Here is a 24,642-nt window from a genome sequence, read left to right on the forward strand (position 1 = left end):
ATTTAAAGACGAGTTGGGGCATATCAAGGATCCAGCTGTATAAGACAGCATTATTGGAAAGTATAAAGACAATTTTTCATGCAATCTTAATTGGAAGTGAAAATTATATTTAAATATGAATATAAATGTTTCTCATTTCTACACATATTTTCACCCACATAATTCAAGATGTTCAGTGATCTTTGAAACAATCAAAGGTTTGCCTCTTTGCAGATTACTTGTACATTGTCAATAATTTGATAAGAAACTAATTACACTAAAATACACATGCTTTCACTACCTTGGTAGCTTGATTGACCACCTAAGAGTCTCCAGAAATCTTTGGCTGTTTTTGTATGGCTGTTAATTCCTTCTTCTATTGTAGCCACATATGGTGCTCTGCAACCAAGATCCCTTTTAGTCTGAATAAACGATGCCAGCTCAGAAGCCTGAAAACAAAAAGGAAATAGTAGGAAAATTTAAAAATTCAATATTATTTGAAATGGTAATTTTTATTGGTATGATCAAGGTCTTGAAGAAAGGAATCCACCAGAATTTAGATGGTGGATCAAAACAGCAACATATTTGGAATGATTTTGGATTGTAGTGAATATAATCTCAATGGATAGTGAATCAGATTCTAAATTTGTACGCAAGTAATTGTTCTCTTTAGAATGATAAAGTTATACAGCAGAGAAATAGGCCCTTCAGCCCACAACATCCATGCCAACTATCAAGTGCCCATCTTTACGAATCACATTTACCTGCATTTGTTCCATAGCATTCTATGCCATTAATGTGCTTGTCTGGGTAGCTCTTAAATGTTCTGAGAGTACCCATCTCTACTACCCACTCAGGCAGTGCATTTCAGATTCCATCCACACTCTGATCCCTTCTAAAGGTCTCACCCCTTACCCCAAAACTATCTCCTCTAGTTTCATATCCCTCTGCTGTAGGCAAGTTTTCTTATGATCTATTCTAAGTTTCCCCCTCATAATTTTGTATACCTCTATCAGACCCACCTCAGCCTCCTCTGCTCCAAGGAAAGTAACCCATCCTATCCAGTCTCTCCTCATAACTGAAATACTCCATCCCAGGCAATAATCTGGTGAATTTCCTCTGCACTCTCCAATGCAATCATGTCCTTCCTATAGTTTGGTGACCAGAACTGTGCACAGTACTCCCGCTGCGGCCTAACCAATGTTTTATAAAGTTGTACTTTAACATCCGTACTCTTATATGTTATGTCCCTGCTGATGGAGACAAGTATCCCTATGTCTTCTTCCCTACCTTATCTACCTGTGCTTTTACCTTCAAGGATCCTTGAACTTGTACACAAAGGTCCCTCTGTTCCTCAACACTCCCTGGACCCCTAGCATTCATAGTGTTACGTCTTACCCTTATTAACCTTCCCAAAGTGAATCATACATCCTACATTCATATCCACATCGCTCATGTGTAAAAGAAACTCAAAGGCCCCAGCATGGACCTCAGTGCTACTCTATCGTTCTCAGTCTTTCAATCACAATAGCAACCCTCTGCCTTTGCCAATTTTTAAAAATTCTCCCCACATTCTCATCAGCTTCTCCCAGATTCTATCATTCACCTATGTTAGCAGCAACTTATAACCAACCCATATCTCTTTGGGATGTGGGTGGAACCCAAAGCACCTGGAGAAAGCCAACATGGCACAGGAAGAACATGCAAGCTTCACACACAGTTTCTGACGTCAGGACTGAACCCGGGTCTCTGGCGTTGCAAGGCAGCGGCTCTACTAGCTGTGCCACTCTGTGCCATTGCTTCGTAGCTTCCAGATTGTTTACTTTAACTTGCTTGTTATGAGAGAAGGAAGCCATTCCGTCAATCAGATCTATACCAGCTCCCAACAGAGCAATCCCATCTGTCCTACGGCTCCTTCTTATTTTCCAGTAACCCTGCAACTTACTCCCTCTCACATGTCCATTTACTCCCCTTTGATTCTTTTACATTTAGCTCAGAGGTAATATCAACAGCCAAATAACCTATTGTCATGTCCTTGGGTCATGACGGAGAAACCAGAGTATGTATAGGAAACCACACAGTCATGGGAGAACATAATTTTCATCATGTAGATTCTAGAAATAAGGGCCTTGTTTTAGGATTAGGAGTCAAACATTTAGGATTGTGACAATTTTATTTTTTGGAATACTGCACCTCAGAAGGCTGTGGATGCTCAGTCATCAAGTATATTCAAGGCTGAAATTGACAGATTATTGTACATCGAGGGAACTGGTGTAATAATGCAGTAGTATATAGCATGTCCATATACGTGTATATGATTTAGTGTGTTAGCATAGTTCAATATGATATTCACATTAATCGTTAAAACCCTAATTACTGAGAAAAGTGCAGTATATTGCCTAATCAAGGAATGATCACAGAGACAAACTGTGGAGTTGAACTGAACAATAGTACTGAGAGAAGATAAAGATAACATGTTTACTGACCAAACGTCTAACATGATTGAAGCTGTCAGGTGGTGGCCAGACAGAAGCTGAGAATGATTAAAGGAATAAACAAAACATAAATTAAGTACACTTGTAGAATGTGAAGTGTAATGAAATGTGTGAAACTCGGGCTAGCGAGAGCGAGACACACACACAGATGGAAAACGAGACAGAGAGACAATGAGCCAGAGCACATGTGTGCGCACCTTGGGCTACTTGTTTCTTCACATTAGCCTGTTGTTTGTCTGTATAAGAAGCGGCCAAAGTCTCTCAATGACAGAGGACTGGAGCTTCTATCAATATCAGTACGTGCATTCCTATATGAAACCTGTGAGGACTGGCCACCCAAGATCTGGCAATATCTACTGTATAACCTCAAGAATAACTAGGAGTTGTAACAGTGAATGGAAGAGAGGACAGGCTACAGGATCAGCCGTGATCTTATTGAATGTTGGAGCAGGCTGGAGAGGGCCAGACTCATCCCTTTTCTTACATCAGGTTATAATATGTCACGGTGTAAAAATGATTCTCTGAGGCTGACTGAATCAGTCAATGTACCCTTGTGTAAATGCGCAATTAAACCTACTGAATTTTTTTGACAAATTAGGTTGTTTCCATTTTGTTCAAAATTTCTTCAGTGTAACTGACATTGTCCCAGTTTTGTTTCTCAAACAGTAAGTTTAAACAAATAGTACAGCAAATCACAACACAGAGCAATTTGTATATCAATCTGCACTTGCAAATCTTGCCAGAATGTAAACTAATAGTTGGATTTAATGAAACCCCTGAACCATACTTGGGCAATTTGGTGGTTCATTGTATCTCTTGCAACATGCAAAAGGAAGTGGAGCAAAAAAACAGACTTCTGTTAATTGTTCTGTGTTTTTCTTTGTAGCACATCTGAACTTTGTTTCTTAGCTGACTGTTCCATACATGCTGTATCCCGAGGAAGTTTTTGCATCCTGTTAGGCACACTGGTCTTTTCACAGCCACTAAAATGACAGGAAAGCCAGGTATCCAGATAGGTCACCAAACAAATCTACACACAAGCCCATGAAATACACAATTTCTGAAATCCTGCCTCACACAGACATCTGGCAGGAAGGACTGTTTATGTGCAATGGTGAAATGTTCTATAAACAACCCTCTAATTTATGTTCACGAAACAGGTTCGGAAACTTTGAGAATGTACTATTGTCTGTTTGCACAGACTGCTACAGGGAGTGTAGACTAACCTTAGCTTTCTCAATCACATTGGTAAATTCTCCTGTCCACAGGAAGCAATGCTGAGGAGCTAGCAGCAAGAAACAGTCTCCACTATTCAGCGATGATGCTCTTGGTTCTACCAATCTGGTTTGGATATGCCTCCGACCTAAGAAATCAAGTTAGGAATGATTTCAGTTCAATATTTGATCCTGTGTAACTGCCTGTAACACGGGTAAACCCAGGATCTAAAAACACTTTGGTAGTTTGCAATTTCAACTCCATCAACTTAACTGCAAAATAAAAATATAGCAAAACATAAACTAAGACTTCATATTCTGTAATTATAATGGTCGGAAGATTAAGTTCTTAACTACTTAAAGAAGTTAATTGACCTCCGTACTGAATTCTTACGTGCAATGGAGCTATTTTCTGCCTTTCATATATCATCATACCAGGTTAGGTGTAGGATAGTCCAGAGGACATGCAACAACCAGCACTAGATGCATGGTCATGCTCCCCCCACCATCACGCCACACCACCCCCCAACTGAGGAACAATGATATATTTTGTCCAAGCTGCAGAATGCATCAGTTAGGCATCAATGTTTGTCCAATCCCTTTGCCCAATGGGTCATTCTCATTTCTGACTGAGATTCCCAAATTAACTGAATGAATGCTGGACTTTAGAAGTAATGCCAGCTTTATGATCAGTCCAAGACCACCCAAACTCCTACTTAAAGGGAGAACTTACATTTATGAAGCTTTTATCCCCCAAACTCTTGGAATATGCTAATGCATCTCAAAGCCAATTCATTACATTTAACATCACCTCACTATTGCAATGTTTGAAAATATGGCAGACAATCTGCATAGAATACCAGATAGTAAACAGCAACAATACAAGCCAGGGACACCCAAACCATTGCCCGCAGACTGAAAATAAAACAAAACTGCAGATGCTGGAAATCTGAAATAAAAGCAGAAAATGCTGGAAACACTTAGTAGATCAGACAGCATCCATGAAAAGAGAAACAGAGTTACGGTTTCAGATCAATGACCTGCAACAGAACTGGAGAAGTGAGATTTCAATGCTTATTAAGCTGCCTGGTTAATGAGAGAGAGTTGGAGAGAGAAAACAAAAAGACATGTAAAGCTGTGAAGTGCAGGTCAGAGCTGCAGCGGAACATGAAATCGAAAGGAGAATGCTGGAAATGCCAGGAGACAGTGTCTGTGGAAAGAGAGAAACCTAGTTAATATTACAGAAGAACGAGCCAGTTCAGTTACAAAGATGAAGAGAGAGTTACCTGAAATTACTGAATTCAACACTGAGAGCCAAAGGTTGTATTGTGCCCACTCAGAAGATAAGATACTGGTCCTCAAGCTTACATTTGGATTTTTTGGAACAGTGCAGGAGACCATTGACAGGAAGGTCAGAGTGGGAGCAGGATGGGAAATTAAATCTCATGGTTGCTCCTGCAGTCTTAACAGAGATGTTCCACGAAGCAGTGGTCACCCAATCTGCTTTTGGTTTCTCTACCATAGATAAGGCCACATTGTGAGCACAAAATGCAACGCATGAAATCAGAAGAAGTGCAACTGAATAACTGTTTCACCTGGAGCACTGTTTGGGCCCTTGGATAATGGGAAAGGTCAAAGTCAAGGGCCAGGTGTAGCATTTCCTGTTGTTACATGGGAAAATGCCATGAGATGGGAATGATTGGTGGAGATGGTGAACCAGGGATTCAAGAAAGGAATGGTCTCTTCGGGATCCTCAAGATGTGTCGGTGGTGGAAGTTTATTAAATCTACCAGAAATTGCAAAGGATAATCCATTGAGTGTGGAGGCTGGTGGGATGGAAAGTGAAGACCAGGGAAACTCTATCCTTGCTCTGGCTAGGAGCTAAGATGTGGGAAATAGATTAGAAATGGTCTAGGGCTCTGTCAACTATAACAGGGGGAAGCCACCATTAAGGAAAAGGGAAGATGTCTCAGAGATACCCACATGGAAAGTCTCAGAAGAATGGTACTGGAGAACTAGGCATTTCCATGATCCTTCTTTTGTTAACTGATTTAGCAATAGCTCTGACCTATATTTCACAGTTTTTACATACCCCTTTGTTTTCCCTCACTACAGCTTGCCTCATTAACCAGACAGCTTTGAAAATGTTGGAATCATCCAGGCCTCACTGTAGAGATATTTAGTCTGTCTTATCCAACCTTTCCCCGCGCTCCCTGCAACTTAACTAACTTGTTTTCTCATTTTCCTTGTTCTGACGAAGGGAGTGAAACATTAACTCTGTTTCTTTTTTTCCATAGATGCTGTCTGATTTGTTGAGTGCTTCCAATATTTTCTGTTTTTATGGTCACTCGAGTGGACACTTCATATCTCTATTATTCCACATGAGCCTCCAAAAGAAGGCAATCCTCCTGAAAATTGCAGCCATTGTGGAGATCAAGGAGCTATGGTTGGTGGTCAGTTGGAGAGATGGACAGGGGCTGGGTTGTGAGCATTGACTGGAGGTGGGTGCAGAGGAGGATTGTGGGGGATTAGTTTCTTAGGCTGGGGAGGGGTTGAGGTGGGGAAACTGCAAATATTCAGAGCCTTACACTCACACAAATAGTAGAATTTTGTGTGAGTGACACAAGTAGGTGTTGTGCTCCAAGACGTCACTATAATGTCCATACCCAAGGGCCTCCTGTGCATGGAAGTACCGTCAACAATTTCAGCCTATGGTAATCTGGTTGGAAATGAAAACTACCTTTCAAGCCCAAAGGTTTGGGCATCCTGATATAAACTGCAGCATAATCAGTTTTACAAAGGGATATCAGAGACACTTCGAGACTTTCCCTATTCTTCAAACAGTTGCTTGGGATGTCTTTATGTTCACCTGGATAGGTGGACAGGGCCTCAGTTTAAAGAGCAGCACCCACTCAGACCGTCAGTATGGATCCGTGGAGCAAGGCTTTAATGAGTGAACTTTTGATTCAGGTGACAGTGCTTCCACTGAGCCAAGCCAGGAATCTCCACAGTCTGACAACAAATTGAACTTGGTTCTCAGGATACGAAAGACTTATTTAATTTAATATTTGAATATTTATATGATATCAAAATTTTACAAAATCCCTATAGAGTTTTAAAAAGATAACATTATCCACAATGTGATGAAACATGACCATGCCAAGTCCAATGTAAGCACCTGATTGAGACATGAGCTTTTTCCATTGCAAGTCAGTAAAGCAATTTTCCATTATCTAAAATACAATGAAAACCAAACACCCAAATTATCACAGGTAAGTTATTTCTCAAAATCAAATTTGTATATGCTCATATCTCACTCTTCCTTCTTTCCCTCCTCCCCATAAAAATGCTACTGGTCTGGATTTTGTTTATATGCACGAAACTGACAGTTGAAACCATTCAGCAAATCAACACTGAAGCTGTGTTTCAACTTACTGCTTTAAAAAGGACTTGTTTAGATTTAAGCCGCCCTGCATACTGTCAGAAATTGCACAGGGACGTGGGAATACTTTTTGTTAAGTAACATGAGAGATTGGGCCTCTGTTAGTAAAAGAATGACTCCTGACCTTTAATTTGCAGCAACATCAGCTTTTTGTATGGCACCGCGCTGTTGTTTGACACTTGTTCTGTTGAATTCACATTACGGAGATTGACACTGCTGAAGTCCTCTTTGCTAGCCAGCCCAGCTAATGCCATTTCTGAAAAGTTCGAGTTTTTTGACACTGATGAAATGATAAAAAAAAGAGAATCAATGTTATAAGATATAAAAAAGCAGACTTGCAAGAGTAAACTGCCAGTGAAACTGCTCTTTATTTTGAAATATAGGCACTCCCCATTGTACTATAGAGGAATGTGTTAGTCAATTAATGCATAGCAGGATCCTACAAACAGATATGAAATAACGACTGATTCATCCACTTTAGTTACATTGGCTGAAGAAATAAACCTTGACCAGGACAGTGGCATATTGGTGTAGCTAGTAGAGCTGTTGCCTGACCACTATGGTGACCCAGGTTCAATCCTGACTTCTGATGCTGTCTTTGTGCAGTTTGCACATTCTCCCTGTGACTGCTTGGGTTTCTTCTGGTTTCCCTACACATGCCGAAGACGTGTGGATTGTTACGTTAATTGGCCACTGTAAATTGCCCCTAGAGTATAATGAGTGTCATGCTGATGGTAGATTCTGGGGACAGTTGATAGGAATGTGGGCAGAATAAAATGGGATTTGTGCAAATGGGTGCTTGATGGTTGGTGTAGACTCGACAGGTCAAGGGACCAACTTTATATTTCTATGACTCTAGAACACTGGGGAGAAATCTCCCACTTGTTTTAAATCCAGCCATGAAACTTGCAGGTGTACCCAAAATGACAGATTGGAGCTTAGGTTCACATCTCAACTGAGAAACTGTTTCACTCCTTCAGTACTGAACTGGAGTGAATGGTACCAAAAGCAAAAAATTACTTTTGGGAAGGAGATACAGCACTTATTATGGCAGGAGACAAAGGTACTCTCTCTCTGTAAATGTCCTTGCAAAATAACATTGTAATTCTATGGCAACTCTAATATTTCCACAAAAGAAAATTAGCAAAAATTGGGAATTAAAATGAAACAAAAACTTCAGCCCAATTCTTCCCTGCAGGGATAGGGGTGAGATATCAATCCACACAGACAGATCCTAAACTTGAACTGTATGCAAAAAGGTTGGCATGGACACGGTGGGTCAAAGGGCCTGTTTGCGTGCTGTACAACTCTGATTCTAAATTGATCTCACTTAGAGTGGGATGGACACACAGATTGGCATTGTGCAGTACTTCAGGGAGGGGTTGGGTAAACAAAAAAAAAGATTGGGCTCTTGCTGCTCAATGGAGACTCCAGTTGACAAGCACACATTCGTAAATATGAAATAAGGGATTTTTCAGTTCAACTCTAGTGCACCTGATGTGATAAAATAGCCCCTTAACCTTTGACTACAGAGTGAAGCAATGGAAAATAATCTTTTCAAATATCAGAAGGGGACTGAAATGACAGACAAGAGTCAATGCCTTGAGATGGGTAGCAAATAAAAGAGTATATTATTACAAACAGCACTTTAACCTGTACATGGAAAGATTTTAAATCCAACATAATAAGCAGATCTAAACAAAAAGATGATGCAAAAAAGTGGCTGGCTGAGAGGATTGAGATGATAAATCTACCAGAAAGGATTGATCAAACTATAGTTCTCCTTTACTAAGTAAAGGTCAACACGACCCACCAAGGGAATGAAAGGGTTTGACAATGCAGCAACAATGTTTTCATACACAAAGATGTCTAAAACTAGAGGCTGTGAATACAAGGTTATTGCTAATTTGCGCAACAAATAATTTATGAAAATCTTCATTATTCAAAGAATGGTAAGAAGTGCACAGATGTACTTAAGAGGTATCTGAAGAGTACAAAAGAGAAGGGAGTAGGATATTCTAATGGGGTTAAATGTAGAGGGACGGTTCGAGGCACAGATGAAGTATAAACCGTGGCAAAGATCAGATGGAGTAAGCTGCCTATTTCTTTTCTATAAGCATCATGCAGCTCTGAATAAATGCCCAGTTCTTTCAAAGATCCAGACAGGATAAAAGAGGAAGTTAGCTGCAATTATATAAAGAAGGAGCACAACATCTTCTTTGATATTTTTGACTACCTTTCTATCAGGTGGTGTGTCACTATTTCCCATTATACTGCATTCCTCATGACCTCATTTCCACATTCAATATTCACTACACAAACAGATAAATTCCTCAGTATGCCTTTTATCAGAAATGTCCTCATTTGTTTCAGATGTTAGTTCCTGCCCAGTCAGAATATTAATTTCCTTCTACCATGATACTTTGCTTCCAATACAATATGACCACACACAGGCCTTCTTTCCCCTTGCCCCACTGGCACCTACACTATTCACTATCTTAAAGTTATTGCTGATGTGCTTCTGGTGTTATTTCCCATGTGCTTATAAATTTACAATAATTTCATCCCTGAGAAACTGTTTCGGGCACCAGTGTTGGTATTAAAAAAAAATTAGGTATTGGACACATATATTAATCCTCCTCCTGCACTGCTTCCAGCCACAGAGAGTGCAGCTGCATTTAGAAGAATTACCTTTTTTTCCTTTCTTAAACAATTTTTCTGTCTGCCCTTCAAATAGGCTGCAAGTTTATGGGCCATTTTGTGAGCCTGTCCCAGAAGAACCTGTTGGACAATCCTCAGTTATTTCTTGAAGAACCACAGAAAATCCTTAAGTAGCTTGGTTTATCTGAACCAACAGAATTGGGCAGTGCTTTGCATAATGGAAAATCACACTAGTTTTCCTTGAGAGTTTGTGGAGTAATATTATAAAGAACAAAATTAAAAATCAGCTGGTTATGAACGTTCCTCATGCAGTTTCCCCAGTGTAATATGTTGAATGTTTGATACCAAATGTTTTAATAAAAAATCTATGTCAATAGCCCTAAAACAATAGTTTCTACATTACACTTACTTTTTTCTACTCTCATTCTCTTTGACTCCATAAATGCAATATTCAATCGCTGCTCTGTATATTCTTGCCGGATGTCATCTCTGGCAGCAAGCATTTTAAGTGGATTACGTGAAGACTGTACTTTGCGTGTGGGTTTCATGGCCCGCTTGTGTTCTGCTACTGCAGAGGTTAGTCTAGAAGAGAAAAATAGCTTGAAAGCCTTCTTTGTCTGCCCACCAGCCTCCAACACCCTCTCATCAATTTTTTATTTGCACTTTTGGACAATGTTTGCCATGTTAAAGATGCCTATAATGCAAACAAATAAAACTGCCCCAACCAATACAATTTCTAGCCCAAAAATTCTCCCTCATTTGAATTTGCAAGCCTGGATAAAAATATTGCCATAGTACAAACAACTAAACAATTCTTCAGGTGAAATATAAAATTGTACAGCACAGAAACATACCCTTCAGCCTACCACATTCATGCTGACCTTTTTGCCCATCTGCACTAACCCCATTTGCCCACATTAGGACCACGTATGTCAGTGGCAGCAGCTATCAATTTACAAAATGTCTTCACCTGTTTCATTGCCACCCTCCTTTATCCTGCACTATCATTCCTCAGGCCACTTCATCTCTCCTTACTTTCTACCTGGTCACGTACTTTCCCTTTTGCATTATCTCCATTTTCTCTGCACCTTAAAATCTTATAACTAACTTTACTCAGCTCTGATGAAGGGTCATTAACCTGGAACATTATTGGCCTGAAATATTAACCTTATTGTCCCCCCCACAGATGCTCCCTAACCTTCTTGGGCTAGAATTTGTGCTTTAACGTCCATAAATTTTGTCATTCCCACATCTACCAGATGGACACGTTGCAAATATTCATTCTTCCTTTTCGATACAAATCTGAGAAATATTTCAAATTAAAGCCAAATGACTAATTGTCTATAAAATTCAGAAGGCATTTGTTCAATCAGTATCATACTTTGGTACATCGGGATCAAAGATGGCATCAAGATCCTCCTCGTCAATCTCCACAGCTCCTGGCTGAATGACAAGTGTATTCGCGTGTCTGTAGAACCTTGCAAAGGTTTCTTCATCATCAGGTCTCATTACTTCCTTCACTGACTGTCCAGTTACAGTTATGACAGCATCCTGATGGCCTGGTACTGCAGAACAAATATTCAACCTTGTTAATGGCAGAGCAACAAAGGTGGAACATGTGCCTTTTGATAGCAGTCTGCAAACAGTAGATTGCAAAAATGAGCATTGCCAGAAATAATCTTCAGTGTCGAGGTTAAGAAGAAATTGAAAATGTCCACTAGAAACTCATCCTGATTCAACCCACATTTTCACAAAAATCATGATGCTCATCCATAAATATGTCTTGATATCTGCATATCATTTCTCTTCCTGCAGATGGATAGCAAATCAGTACCCACTTCTGTGTGGGGGGACTTTAATTGCACAATTGTCTGCTAAGCTAGCTGAAATATTTTGTTTTTTTTCAAATGAGTTAAATTTGAATTGTACCAATAACCTTGCATTTTGACATAAATTTATTCAAAATAATTGCACCTATTTAGAAAATATTTAAGGTGAATAATGAGACATCAGCTGTGTTCACAAAGCTTCAATCAGGTTGCATACCCTATACACAGTCAGGAATTATTTTGAAGATCAACTGTTATAAGAATTGTTATAATTGTAAACGAGTTGCACAAAAAAAAACTGTTAATGGATGATAAAAGAAAGGCAAGCTCTTACTTCTGTTGTGCAGTTTACCCAGGAATGACTCCAATTTATCAAGCTTTCTGTCACTTTCCAACTGCAAATCAGGTCTGACCTCAATTTCTAGACATGAAAAGAAAGGACGTTAAATTTTGCAGGTTATTCCATCAAATAAAAAGGAGCATGATCTCAGCTTTTTTTGGTTAGAAGCATGTTTAAAGCCTTGAGACATGCATGGTCTGGATTTTGCAAAAATAATGACAGAAAAATTACCTGCATTACCTGCAATAACTACTTTGCAAAACCAATATAAACTTAGGAATTTCTGTGCATGCACAATTTGAAGTTTTTAGTAGTAATTTTAAACTGCATATGCACAGTAAATATACCAACATATAAGCTCTGCTGTCTATAGCCTTCTTCAAAGGAGTTGAGGAAAGTCTCTAGAACTAATGAGAATTCCAGGTGTGTACAAACTAATTCCTTTTATGTAGAATCTTCAGGGTCTTTCATTAGTTACATATGATCTAATTGAGTTTTTTTAAACAAGTATAATAAGTATACTATAAAGTATAATAAGATAACTTTATTAGTCACATGTACATCGAAATACACAGTGAAATGCATCATTACGTAGAGTGTTCTGGGGGCAGCCTACAAGTGTCGCCACGCTTCCGGCGCCAACATAGCATGCCCACAACTTCCTAACACGTACGTCTTTGGAATGTGGGAGGAAACCGGAGCAGCTGGAGGAAACCCATGCAGTCTTGGGGAGAACATACAAACTCCTTACAGACAGCGGCCGGAATGGAACCCGGGTCGCTAGCGCTGTAATAGCGTTATACTAACCACTACACTAACATAGGCTATCTGTTCTGAAATTCCTCACATTGAGAGATTCAATTAAATATGCAGCATCACATGGCTGAGGAATGACACAAGACTAAATTCTTGGCTACCAGCTGCCTCACGGATATTTCTTAACCTGTGACACACAGCATCACAACGCAGCATGTCAAGTAGATGTCTAATTAACTGGTCAATGACTGCTGTGGACAAAAGCACAAGATGAAGACTGATGCAAACAGCATTACGCTAACCACTATGCTACCATGCCTGACTATGCCATCGTTACTGCTTAAGAACTTTTCAAATTAAGGTATTTGCAGATGGAAATATTACATTTTAAGTTTATGATATTTCAGGTTCTATTTTAAATGTTTGCTTTTTTTAAACCTTTTTTAAAAAAAATACTCAATACTTTAAAAATTAAAACCATACATTTCACGTTTTGCTTTTCAGGCTGTGACACTTCTTTAATGTGATTAGTTATTCAGCCAGTTTGAGGAGATACTGCTTTGGGCACCAATTCAAACTCTTTGCATTGATGCCAGACAGCAGTCATCGTTGGAGAAGGAAGTGCTCTGGTCACAGAGATCCCAAGATACTTATCGGAAGTTTTCTTCAAGCTCAGCAGAAAGGTTTGATGCTTTGCCTCTGACCTCAAATTCTGGGTCATTATTTTCACCACTAACTTACCACCAGAGGCAATCAAACAATATTTAAGAATAATTTTGTGAAAATGTTGCCTTTTTAAAGATGACTTCTCACCTTCATGTGGCTTGGAAATGACTGGCGCACTGTTCTTCATCTTGTGTGAAAGAGGCGAGGAGAGTGGACTCATGAACGTGGGCGATGCCAAGCCTAAAGGGAAACAACACAAATTCAAAGGGTTCAGTACTGGACTGTAATTAGTTAAGGTCAATTCATCTGACCACATATGCTAGAAACATTTTCTGATTATCACACAGCATAATCTATCAAGTTAGACAAGTCTAAGAAATCCTGAGAAACTGAAACTAATTAATTAAGGTAAATAAACTTTCTATCTGAAATATAGCCACACTTTTTAAACTTGTGGGTGTTTATTAAAGGCAGTCAAGGGAAAGCCTTCAATATATGAGCACAATATCTGTGAACCATATCAAGCCAATGCTTTGAAACATTATGAGTGGTATTTGCATTTTTTGATTAAAAAGCAATTCTCATTGCAGTCAACACATGAATCAACAAAAAAAAAACCCCAAGGAAATCATTTTCTTGTAACAGAATAGCTTGATATATCCTGGACATACATGCAAAGAGGACCTTATGCCCTGGATGAGATACAACAATATCTGTGTCAAGTATTTAAGATATTGCTGGTTTGTAAATAGGCATGTAAAATTACAGGAAAAGATGATTTTTTTTCCTGTACAGCAGAAAGATAGTCATCAGTTTATATGGAGGTAATCTAATGGTTTAAGTAAACCTGCTGTGCAACATTTCCACTGAGTACTAATGATGTAGAACACTCAGATTAATAGCCAGAACCATACAGCACAGGTCAGGAACAATCAAGTTCAAAGTGCATTCGCTCAAGTCAACGAGTACTGTGTTGAGCCTGGTCAGAGATACAAGGAGATATTACTAGATCCTGGAAACAATTAAGGGAAGAACCAGTAGGTTGACGCTCATCTGGATGTGAGGTACAAGGAAAGACAGTAGAAATTTGAGATTTAAAACTTTTGAGAATCTTTGGGATAATAAAATGTGGAAAACATGTTCCTTCAGAAGACTACTGCAAACTGAAGAGCAAGGATATACAAAGGGGAAGACAGGTAGAAACTATTAAAAGCTAATTCTTTCCATAAAGCAGCAATTGGCACAGCAGGTAGTGCTGTTGCCTGACAACTCCAGTGACCCACTTTTGATGGTGATTGCTGCTTTCCACGTGGAGTTTGCATGCTTGCCTTGTGACTATGTGGGTTTCAACTGAGTGCTCTGGTTCCCTCCCACATCCCAAAGACATGCTGGTTGGTAGGTTAATTGACAAGTATAAATACCCCCTGGTTCAGGTGGGTAATGGAATTGTGGAGTTGATGGGCATGTGAGAGAACAAGTTACAGGGAAATAATTGGGGATTAGGATTGACCAGGTTGCTCTGAATGCTGGCATAGATTTGATGGGCCAAACGGCTGACTTCTATGTCACATCGAAAATATGAGAAATAGCAATTAATATACATTTTATTTTGCAGGGAGCAATGGAAGTAAAATCTGCAGGATAATTTAAGAAACATTAATATGCAGTTACAGGAAACTGTTATCTTATGGATACATTGGTTGAAAACCCTTCTTCGTCTGTCTTTTGATTTTTTTTAAAAACTGTAATAAACGGATGCAACGAGCTGTTGGCTGCACTGCCACATTTCTGTCATTACAACAGTAAAAACAGTTCAGAAGTACTTCATTAACTTTGGGATGTCCTGAGGCTTTTTAAAGAATGGCTGGAAGAAACTGACCTTTCTTTACCATCCTTCCAGCTACAGTAAACTGAGTGGAATCATTGCATGCTCCTCTGCCCCGCGTCTTCCAGGCCTCTTCCCGCGCCGTTATGAGCTGCTTTCTTTCTTCTATTGTCATTTGCGCTTCCACTTCACCTGTCACCCTCTGGTTTAATCATAAGAGGTGTATTTAGAGAAAACAGAGATGTATTTGGCTTGGGGTTATGTTTACAAACCCAAGTTTATAAATTGAAGATGGCAAATGTATTTACATGTAATAATTATGTAGTGTATGTGTCTAAATCATATGTGAACTTTACACTAATCTAAATATGAACATTTCTGAAAATGGATTAAGCAGAGTTAAGTATATGCAACACTTTAATGCTTTCTTTCCCCCCCCCCAATTTACCACAGTATCAAAAGTAAGCAAATAGTTTGTTAAATAGCATAATTTTTTTTGGAACATCAGTTGACATCTCAGAAACTAACCCAGCCGCGAGCACAGAATGACTTAATGATCCTGCTGATCTTTTTTGATATTGTGGGTCTTAATTCTTCAGTATAAATTTTGAATATTGACCAATAAATATGTGGGTTCTTCACAAAGCAATACATTGCCAAAATATTGATAAACTCGGGCCACAGTTTGATACAAATCGAGAAGCTTTTGTAATTCTTAACATCTGCATCACTACCCAAGGTGAAATTGTCCGACACAGTACAGCTTTGAAAAAAGAGAGCAGAAATCAACAACTAAATAAACCTAATTTCAAGAGTACAAACTGAAGTAAATAGCTCACTTGCATTAAAGAAAGAATAATTCAGGTATCCTAGTAAAGCATATGCAAATGCTGTTTTGTACAAGATGCTTTAATAGAAAAATCAATGCACACTATTTCTGCTGCCATGTAGCATTAATAATAGTGCTGACTATTGATATGCCTTAAAAGTAAGGGGAAGCAATAAGGAACATTAATAAACTGACTGCCCACTTTAATAAGCACATGTTGATGAAGATGCAGCAAATATTTTAGTCAGATTACATCATGCATAACTAATTCCTTTTGGGGACTGCAGTAGGCTTCTGCACCAAAAGCAAAACAAGGTTACATTTTTTCTATCGATTCAGAAAAGCCAAAGTTACATTCTCTACATTTCATTTAATTGTTTTTAAACACTTATTTTACATTTGCTCAACCTTTACTTGTCCTTCCTCACCCTTTATAATCCTGGTCATTTACTGATAGAAATTAGGTTTCTTTTAAGTAGGTCAGTATAATTATTCTTCTTTTTCTTTAAAAAAATTGTCCTTTGGTCTCTCAGAAAATGAGTGACTCAAACCAAACACGTGGAAAGATCAGGAACCCACTTACATTCTAACAGAGTTGCAACAATATACCACCATATATGCGTGACAGCATTAAAGAATTTTAACTGAAAGCCAGAATGGAACATTGCTGAACATTTCTTACTTGATTTTATCAATACATGTACCCAACAACGTTCCATCATTTTGGATTAAGGGGGATGAAACCATATGATTGACAGAAATGACTACTTTGGATTGCAATCTATTTTTTTTTGATATTACATAAAAGCCAAACACCTTTAAAAATTCAGCAAGCCATTTAGGAGGCTTAGTGGTTGAATTCTGCAAGCAGAAGATCCCCATAAACTGACTTAATAACCATTTTTTTTTATCTATTAAACTATAAATCAAAAAGACATTTCACAGCATCCTAATAGAGCAGTGGAATAACTGAGAGAAGTGTAAATATATATTAAAAAAGGGCAAATCTCAGGTTTGAAATGCATTGCACATTTAAATTCAATAGGGTTTCTAAGAAATAGTGAAAACTCATCATGGTCTGCGAAGTTTGGTCAAAGTATTTAATTTCTGAATTTATCAGACTTGGGAAATATATTAACCCCTTCAGCACTTAACACAGCAAAAATAGCTGTAAATTCTCATTTAGATGAATTTCATTGTTCTTCCAAAGAATGTGGCCAAATTTGATTTTGTTTGTCGGTTTCTCAAATTTACATTACAGGTACTGGCTTGCCAAGGTTAATAAATCCACAAGTTTAACACTTGGCTTTAATATCACAGTAGAATAATATTCGATAGAGCATTAAATGCAAAACATTCTTCAGCTTCCTTTAAAACAATATGCCACCTTCTCAAAATATGATAAAACAAGGACATTTATGAGATCACATTTAATGACTTGTTTTCCAGGAAACATTCTCATGGTATAACACCTCTACAATTTTACAGTGGTAATTTCAACATCTAGATAGACTGTGATAAAAATCTTATTGGTTACAAAAAAAAGGTACAGAACAGTATGGAATGAGGTTGCAGCATTTATCTTGGAGAGCTCCAGCACCAATCCCATCATTAATGCCGTTTTGAATTATAAAGCAAATATAAAACTACACTGAAAAAAATTATCCATCTGAAACATTAACTCTGCTTATCCACAGATGCTGCCTGGTCTGCCAAGACTTCTGCACATAATATCTTGTGCCAGAATTCGCTTCTTGTGGAGTTCATGGTTTGCAACATATGATTTGGCGTGAATACAACTTATGTGCATTCACTGCACGTCAATGTAATTGCTGCCATAAAATGCAGTGTCTTCTATTCGGCAGCAGATTTGAACAGGATGAATAAAAAAAAGCTTTTTTTTTATAAACAGATAATACTGCCGCTTCTATATCTGAAGCGTTTCAGAAATGCTAAATTATTAGCAATGGTAAACACAAGCCTTCACTGTACAAATCATTAAACATAGTTCTCAGTGAAGTTAATTCCAGATACGGGCAGCAAGCAATGCTCACTTGTTTAAAAAATTATGGTGACAATTTTCAACTGTTGCTAACCATTTTCTTGTGAATCATTCACAGAGGAATTTTCAAGGTTTGGGGAGGTGGGGTGGGACTATTTGACAACTAGCCTCCCAGCCAGTGTTTTGGGGGGTGGGGGTTGGTGCTGGATGTTGCTGGTAGTTGTAGTTAGTACTTGTGAGGCCCAGGGAAGTTGGAGTGGATTCGCTTCACTTGGACAAAGTACATCAGTCTATTTGGATCATCTTCAGCCCCAAGTCTGAAATTGGCTCCTCACAGCTCCCCTCGCACCTGCCCCCAACAAAGCTGAACCACACAGAAACCAGATGATTTCTGGCCTTTGAAAAGTGGAAAGCATTAAAAGAGATCTCATACTGTCTGCAACTTATGACTGAGGTTCAACTGAAGCCTCGGAAATGGTTTGTGCAAATGCACTGCTGAGTTCATTGGTTTGAGCTGTTAAGAATCACCAACGTCATAACTTCACCCACAGAAATAAAATTTACACCCTGAACTCCTCCCCCAAAAGTTCTTTTCAGTTTTGATGAAGGGGTTTCAATCTGAAACGTTAACTCTCTTTCCACAGATGCTAGCTAGCCAGCTGAGTGTTTCCAGCATTTTCCACTTTTATTTTATATGAAGATTAAAGCTGCTCATGATTATTAGAGCCATAGAAGACCTGAATGGCCTTCTCCTGTTTCAACTTCACAGTCACATAGGACAGAAACAAGCCCTGTGGATCACCAAGTACCCATTCTACATCATTCTCATTTTTCCTCTTGCACTTACATCAACTCTGCCCCTCCCCCCACCCAATTCTCCCTCTGCCCATCTATGGACAATTAACAGTGGCCAATTAACCTATCAACCAGCACATCTTTGGGATGTACTAGGAAACCATAGCATCCTGGGGAGAACCCATGTGGTCACAGGAAGAACATGCAAACTCTATACAAATTAATTTGAGGATGCTAGTGAATTAATTAAGCAGACATTTATATTGTGGATTCATCCATGGATTGGTTTCATGTTTTTCACATATGCCGCATGTTTAAATTCTGTAAAACTCGAATATTCATAGGATATCTACAGCTGCATCTCATCGACAAAGGTTAGCTGTTGTGAGGCTGGAAACAAGAGTACTTTCAAAGTAATACGAGTGCAAAATAAGTACTATATACAAAGATTTAACAATAATTATAGGAATATGCAAGCAATATTTACTTAAACATAAACAACTTGTACAGAAATATGAAGAAGAAATAAGAAATAGTTTGGTGCAGAGATCTTACTGCAGTTGTCAGAGAATTTAGTACTGGTTACTAGCACAATTGCATGCAAACAATTTTTCTTAATTAAATTAGAAAATCCCTCAGAAGGAGGTTTATCTAAGAGTCTATTCCTTCACCTTCCACCTCCAAGGATGGCGTTCATCAAATAGCTGAGGACTCACTTCTCTGGGACTACCAGAAATGACCTTCAAAGAAAGCAAAAGGAAAGGAAAACAGCAGTGCAAGATAGTGCCACAAAATGGGTTGCCGAAAGAAGACAAAGCAAGATCCAACAAAAACGCAAAATTTCTAGCACTTAAACAACCTTCCTCACTTCCAAAAATGTAAAGAGTTTTATTTTCCAAAATCTAAATTCAGCTATATTAAAAAGACTTTAGCCTTCATATATAAAAAAAAACTTTGTTTGTAAAGTTGAATTTCTATACACCACATTTATGGCAAATTTTTTGAGATCAACAACATAGCAATCTAAGATTTTATTTAAGAGTGATTGGTTTCATATGTCTTTAGTGACCTCAGGCAGAATTCAGGATGCTGAAGTAACAGCTATTCAACTCATCTTGATGTACAACGGTGGACTCATATACTCAGATCGCTATATTGCAGACATAAACCAGAAAACAAATGTACAGTTACCATTTGACTGAAAACTAATGTATGTAATGTTTATACTTGTCTTTCCAAATAGCCTAATGGGTTCAATTTTACTGGGATGCAAATTTTGTGACACATTTAAATTTCAAAATTATCTGGCAAGGGTAAAATTGCAGCAACTTAACACAGCTTTTTGGTATTATATAAAGCAGTAACAATCCCTTCTATTAGCAATTACTTAACAGTTTTAATAGAAAAATCTAAATATATAAATCCAATTTGACAATTAGTCTAAAAGTCAAAGAAAATTTTGATTGCTGATTATACAAAGCCTGCAAACAGTTGGTCAAAATGGATGTAGCAACACTGAAGTATTTTGTAGCGCAGTGCATCTTAACTCATGCAAAGGGTGAAAACCCATTGCTCACCTGGTTACTATGCATAATGTACTGACATTTATGGGCAGCAGAAAGTGCAGGAGAATAAGTGGAAGAATAAACAGGTTCCTACAGACATGAGCAGATGTAGAGTAAGAGAAATAGAGAAAAGAAACTTAGTGGAGGTAAAACCCTGAAGGCACCAATAGTTAATATTGAATACACTTTTGAATGAGTACATTATTTCCTTCTAAAACATTTTCAGCAGAGTTGAATTCTTCAGTCATGCAAGGCAACAGCCACTTACTGAATTGTTAATATTAGCTAAATACTTAAGTAAACAACTACACTATTCATTGCATGAAATACACTGCCAGATAACTTGGTGAACATCCATAATGCTAACTGCTGGAGAAGTTTCTGTTTGTTACTGGCATTCTTCATCCTGAAGGATTTATTTGTGCCTTTTAAACAAAACCAAATTCCCCTTTACAAAAGCACTTTGTAAATTAATGCACCCAAGGTACACCAAGAATCTTCAGCAAAAAACTGAACATGATTTATAGAATTTACTGCAGAAAAATATTATTTGGAATAGATATTTTAAAAAACACACATTAAAAAATACAATTTTAAATTGTTATCCTATTACCAAAGAGTTGAACTTGACATTTTCATAATATTGTTTTAAATCAAACCAGTATCAATAAATACGGTTCATTGTGCAAGTTTTACATGTACTTCAAAGAACAGCACATTAAGGGGAAAATGCACAGAAATCATTGTTGAATACTACCCACAGACATTGTCTAATACTGAGGAAATAAATTTTGATCACTGCCATTGTGAAGCACCACTGCTTGTTAGTTTAGATGGCACTTTGTGACAACTTTATTTTCACAACTCTATTTTCAACATCTGGACAAGCAAAAGGAGCTGATTAAATATTAATCATCTGAAAAGGGATCAGGTGAAAGGCTCATTCACTGAAAAACCCCTGTGCATTAGCAAGTGCTTTTGTATTTTCTTTAAAAATTGAAAGTACGCATATTGCGTACAACTTGAAAATGTCAAAACAACAGGCCTTTTATGGCTTCCACTCCATCCACCGAGTCTTCTAAGGGAAAGTTCTGTGAAATGTTAACATGCAAATTCCCAAGCAAAAGATTGAAAGAAAAAAATGCACAGAAATTTAAACAGTTTGACAATAAAGTGAATAAAACATGCAAATACCATACAAGCTTAAGCAAGGGCTTTTCTGCAGGTCTTTGCTAATCATTCAAGTTACAACCAAATTTACTTTACATTGCCTGACTCGGCTATGAATTTTCTAATCAGAGTTATTTCAGGGCTGACGATAATGACTTTGAGTTTAGATTAGTGTAAATTAATTCTGCTTGGCAAAATTAGTCTAAGATTCACACATCAAAACCTTCATTCCAACAGAATTTTTTTGTAAATGAGGAAAATTTTCTAATACCAGATTGGTTGAATCAGATGCCTAGGCCCTGGTACTTATGGTTAGCTAGAGAGGTTGTGTGATTGTGAGTAAAAAAACTGGAACTCCTGAAGTCATAGAAGCATTGATGAATTTTACAACCATGCCTTGATACCATTTTCTTCTCTTTCCAAAATGACAGCTAAACAAATTGACAGGCAGGAAAGTGGACAATAGAAGGGCATACCTGGGGTTCTTGGGGAAAGATTGGGATTTGGTCAGGGGAGCTTTTCTGAACCTGATAATTGCAAAGGGTAGGAAAGACAAGGGATGGGGCCCAATCTTCGCAGTGAGAAAATGCCAATGTTGACAGACGGTTTGACAAAAGTTTGCCTGCTCTTCTATTGGAAGAGCTGGCCACCAAAATCACTACGCTATTATTTTGACTGCAAGAGAGGAAAGTCCTGCATACACATCCTTAGGAAATGGGTCACTTCCATAATAGTGCATTTATTTTAACAGCTTTAACAGGCATAATTAAAATTATTCTACTTTGTAAGAGGGAAATGAGGTGTAAAATTGTACATATAGCTATTTCTAATACTAAACCCGCATTTGGCATGGACAACAACTGTTGGGAGATCGATTCACTTAGTTTTGCTGCACCAATGTACTAATGATTGGTAGAGAAGTTTGTTCAGTCTTAACATTGATGAAGCAGTACAACTAGTGGATGAACCTTCAGTAACAAGGTGCACAATTCATTTATTTTCTTTAGATAACTTCCTTTTGTCAATTACGAATGAAACTGTCAAACTAAATATAAACACCCATTCATCACGTAATTGTTCATCTTGTGCTCAACAGGACCAAACCAAGTTAAGCAAACATTACCATAAATTTACACTCACAACCAGTATTGTTTGTTAAGATTAATAAAGGATTCTGTGGGTTTGGGCATACAGATCACCTTGATTAATTCCTCAAAGTGAAAACACACAATATTAAAAACTATTAGGAAATCAGCATTAAGTTAAAAATATTTTGAAACAACCCTAAACACAAATCAGCTGGATTAATTCAGGAAAGATGTACAGAATCTTGGAGGTAGAACATCACAAGCTAATCACAAGGAAAAACAGAAGCAAACGACATTTACAGATGCTACTAGAATGAGGAGACATTAGTGGGACCATCACTAAAATGAACTGTGTAAAAGGAGTTGCTGAGGTTGCAACTCACACAATTCCAATCCCAGAAGGAATTTAAAAATGTGCTTTTAATCCTGGGAATGCTTCTAACAAATAAAAATGAATTCCTTAATTCTCCCCACCATCTCTCAACACCTCTGATATTCGAATATGAACAATTATTAAGGCACTAAACACAGCTCAATCAAGATTTTAAGTGAATACTCTAAAATCATCATTCCAGAAAATTATTTCAATGAAACTGCAGCTCATTGTTTTCATTAAATAAACTAGATTTCCTAGCTCCTGCCAAAACTGTAACTGAACAATCAATCAGATATTTATCAACAGAGCCAAGTACAATTACACAGAGCTCTTCCAAACCCTCCGTGGGTATAACTAATGGGTGATGCAGCAAGGAAATTAAAACCCTTTCAAATAATTCACATATCCAGGCCAACCTAAAACAATCTAATTCTGGCCCTACACTCATCTCTGGAACATCTGAACAGTAGAGACACCTACATTAGACTATTGTTTATTGACGAAAGTCCAAGCAAACTCATCACCGAACTCCGGGACCTGGGACTCAACACCTCCCTTTGCAACTGGATCCTTGACTTCCTGACCAATGGATCCTTGACTTCCTGACCAATAGATCCCAATCAGTAAGGACAGGCAGCAACACCAGCACCATGATTACTCTCAACACCGGTGCCCCACAAGGCTGCCTCCTCAGCCCCCTACTCTACTCCCTATACACTCGTGACTACGTGGCCAGATTCTGCTCTAACTCCATCTACAAGTTTGCAGATGACACCACAGTAGTGGGCTGCATCTCAAATAACCATGAGTTGGAGTAAGGAGACAGAGAGCCTAGTGGCATGGTGTTATGGCAACAACCTTTCCTTCAGTGTCAGCAAAACAAAAGAGCTGGTCATTGCCTTCAGGGAGGGGGTCAGTGCACATGCACCTGTTTACATCAACGGTGCTGAGGTGGAGATAGTTGCGAGCTTTAAGTTCCTAGGAGTGAATAGCACCGATAGCCTGTCCTGGTCCAACCACGTAGACGCCATGGCCAAGAAAGCCCACCAGCATCTCTACTTCTTCAGGAGACTAAAGAAATTTGGCATGTCCCTTTGACAAGCACAAATTTTTATCGGTGCACCATAGAAAGCATCCTACCTGAATGTATCACAGCTTAGTATGGGAACTGCTCTGCCCAGGACCGCAAGAAACTGCAAAGTTGTGGACACAGTTCAGTGCGTTGCAGAAACCAGCCTCCCCTCCATGGGCTTCGTCTTTACTTCTCGCTGCCTCAGTAAAGCAGCCAACTAATCAAAGACCCCAACTACTTGGGTCATTCTCTCTTCTCCCCTCTCCAATTGGACAGAAGATACAAAAACTCTTCCAACCCTCTGTTACAAGCCTATTAAATGGTTCCCTAGTACGATAAGATGAACGCTTGACCTCATAATCTACCTCACTATGACCTTGCACCTTATTGTCTACCTGCACTCCACTTTCTCTGTAGCTGTTATACGCTATTCTGCATTCTGTATTGTTTTACCCTGTACTACCTCGATGCACTGTGTAATGAATTGATCTGTATGAACAGTATGCAAGACAAGTTTTTCACTGTACCTCAGTACATG

At 38.4% G+C, this 24,642-nt stretch overlaps 1 protein-coding gene across 1 annotated transcript in view; it reads right to left on the minus strand.

The window, feature by feature from the left end:
• Positions 1-24,642, minus strand: part of svila (supervillin a) — a 219,088-nt gene that overhangs the window by 31,550 nt on the left and 162,896 nt on the right. The window contains 8 exon segments of the mRNA XM_052016555.1: positions 281-428; positions 3,701-3,837; positions 7,255-7,410; positions 10,201-10,373; positions 11,173-11,356; positions 11,955-12,041; positions 13,530-13,622; positions 15,262-15,409. Coding sequence (XP_051872515.1) covers positions 281-428; positions 3,701-3,837; positions 7,255-7,410; positions 10,201-10,373; positions 11,173-11,356; positions 11,955-12,041; positions 13,530-13,622; positions 15,262-15,409 — 1,126 coding nt within the window.

The sequence above is a fragment of the Pristis pectinata genome, chromosome 5, assembly GCF_009764475.1.
Source record: "Pristis pectinata isolate sPriPec2 chromosome 5, sPriPec2.1.pri, whole genome shotgun sequence".
Lineage (NCBI taxonomy): Eukaryota > Metazoa > Chordata > Chondrichthyes > Rhinopristiformes > Pristidae > Pristis > Pristis pectinata.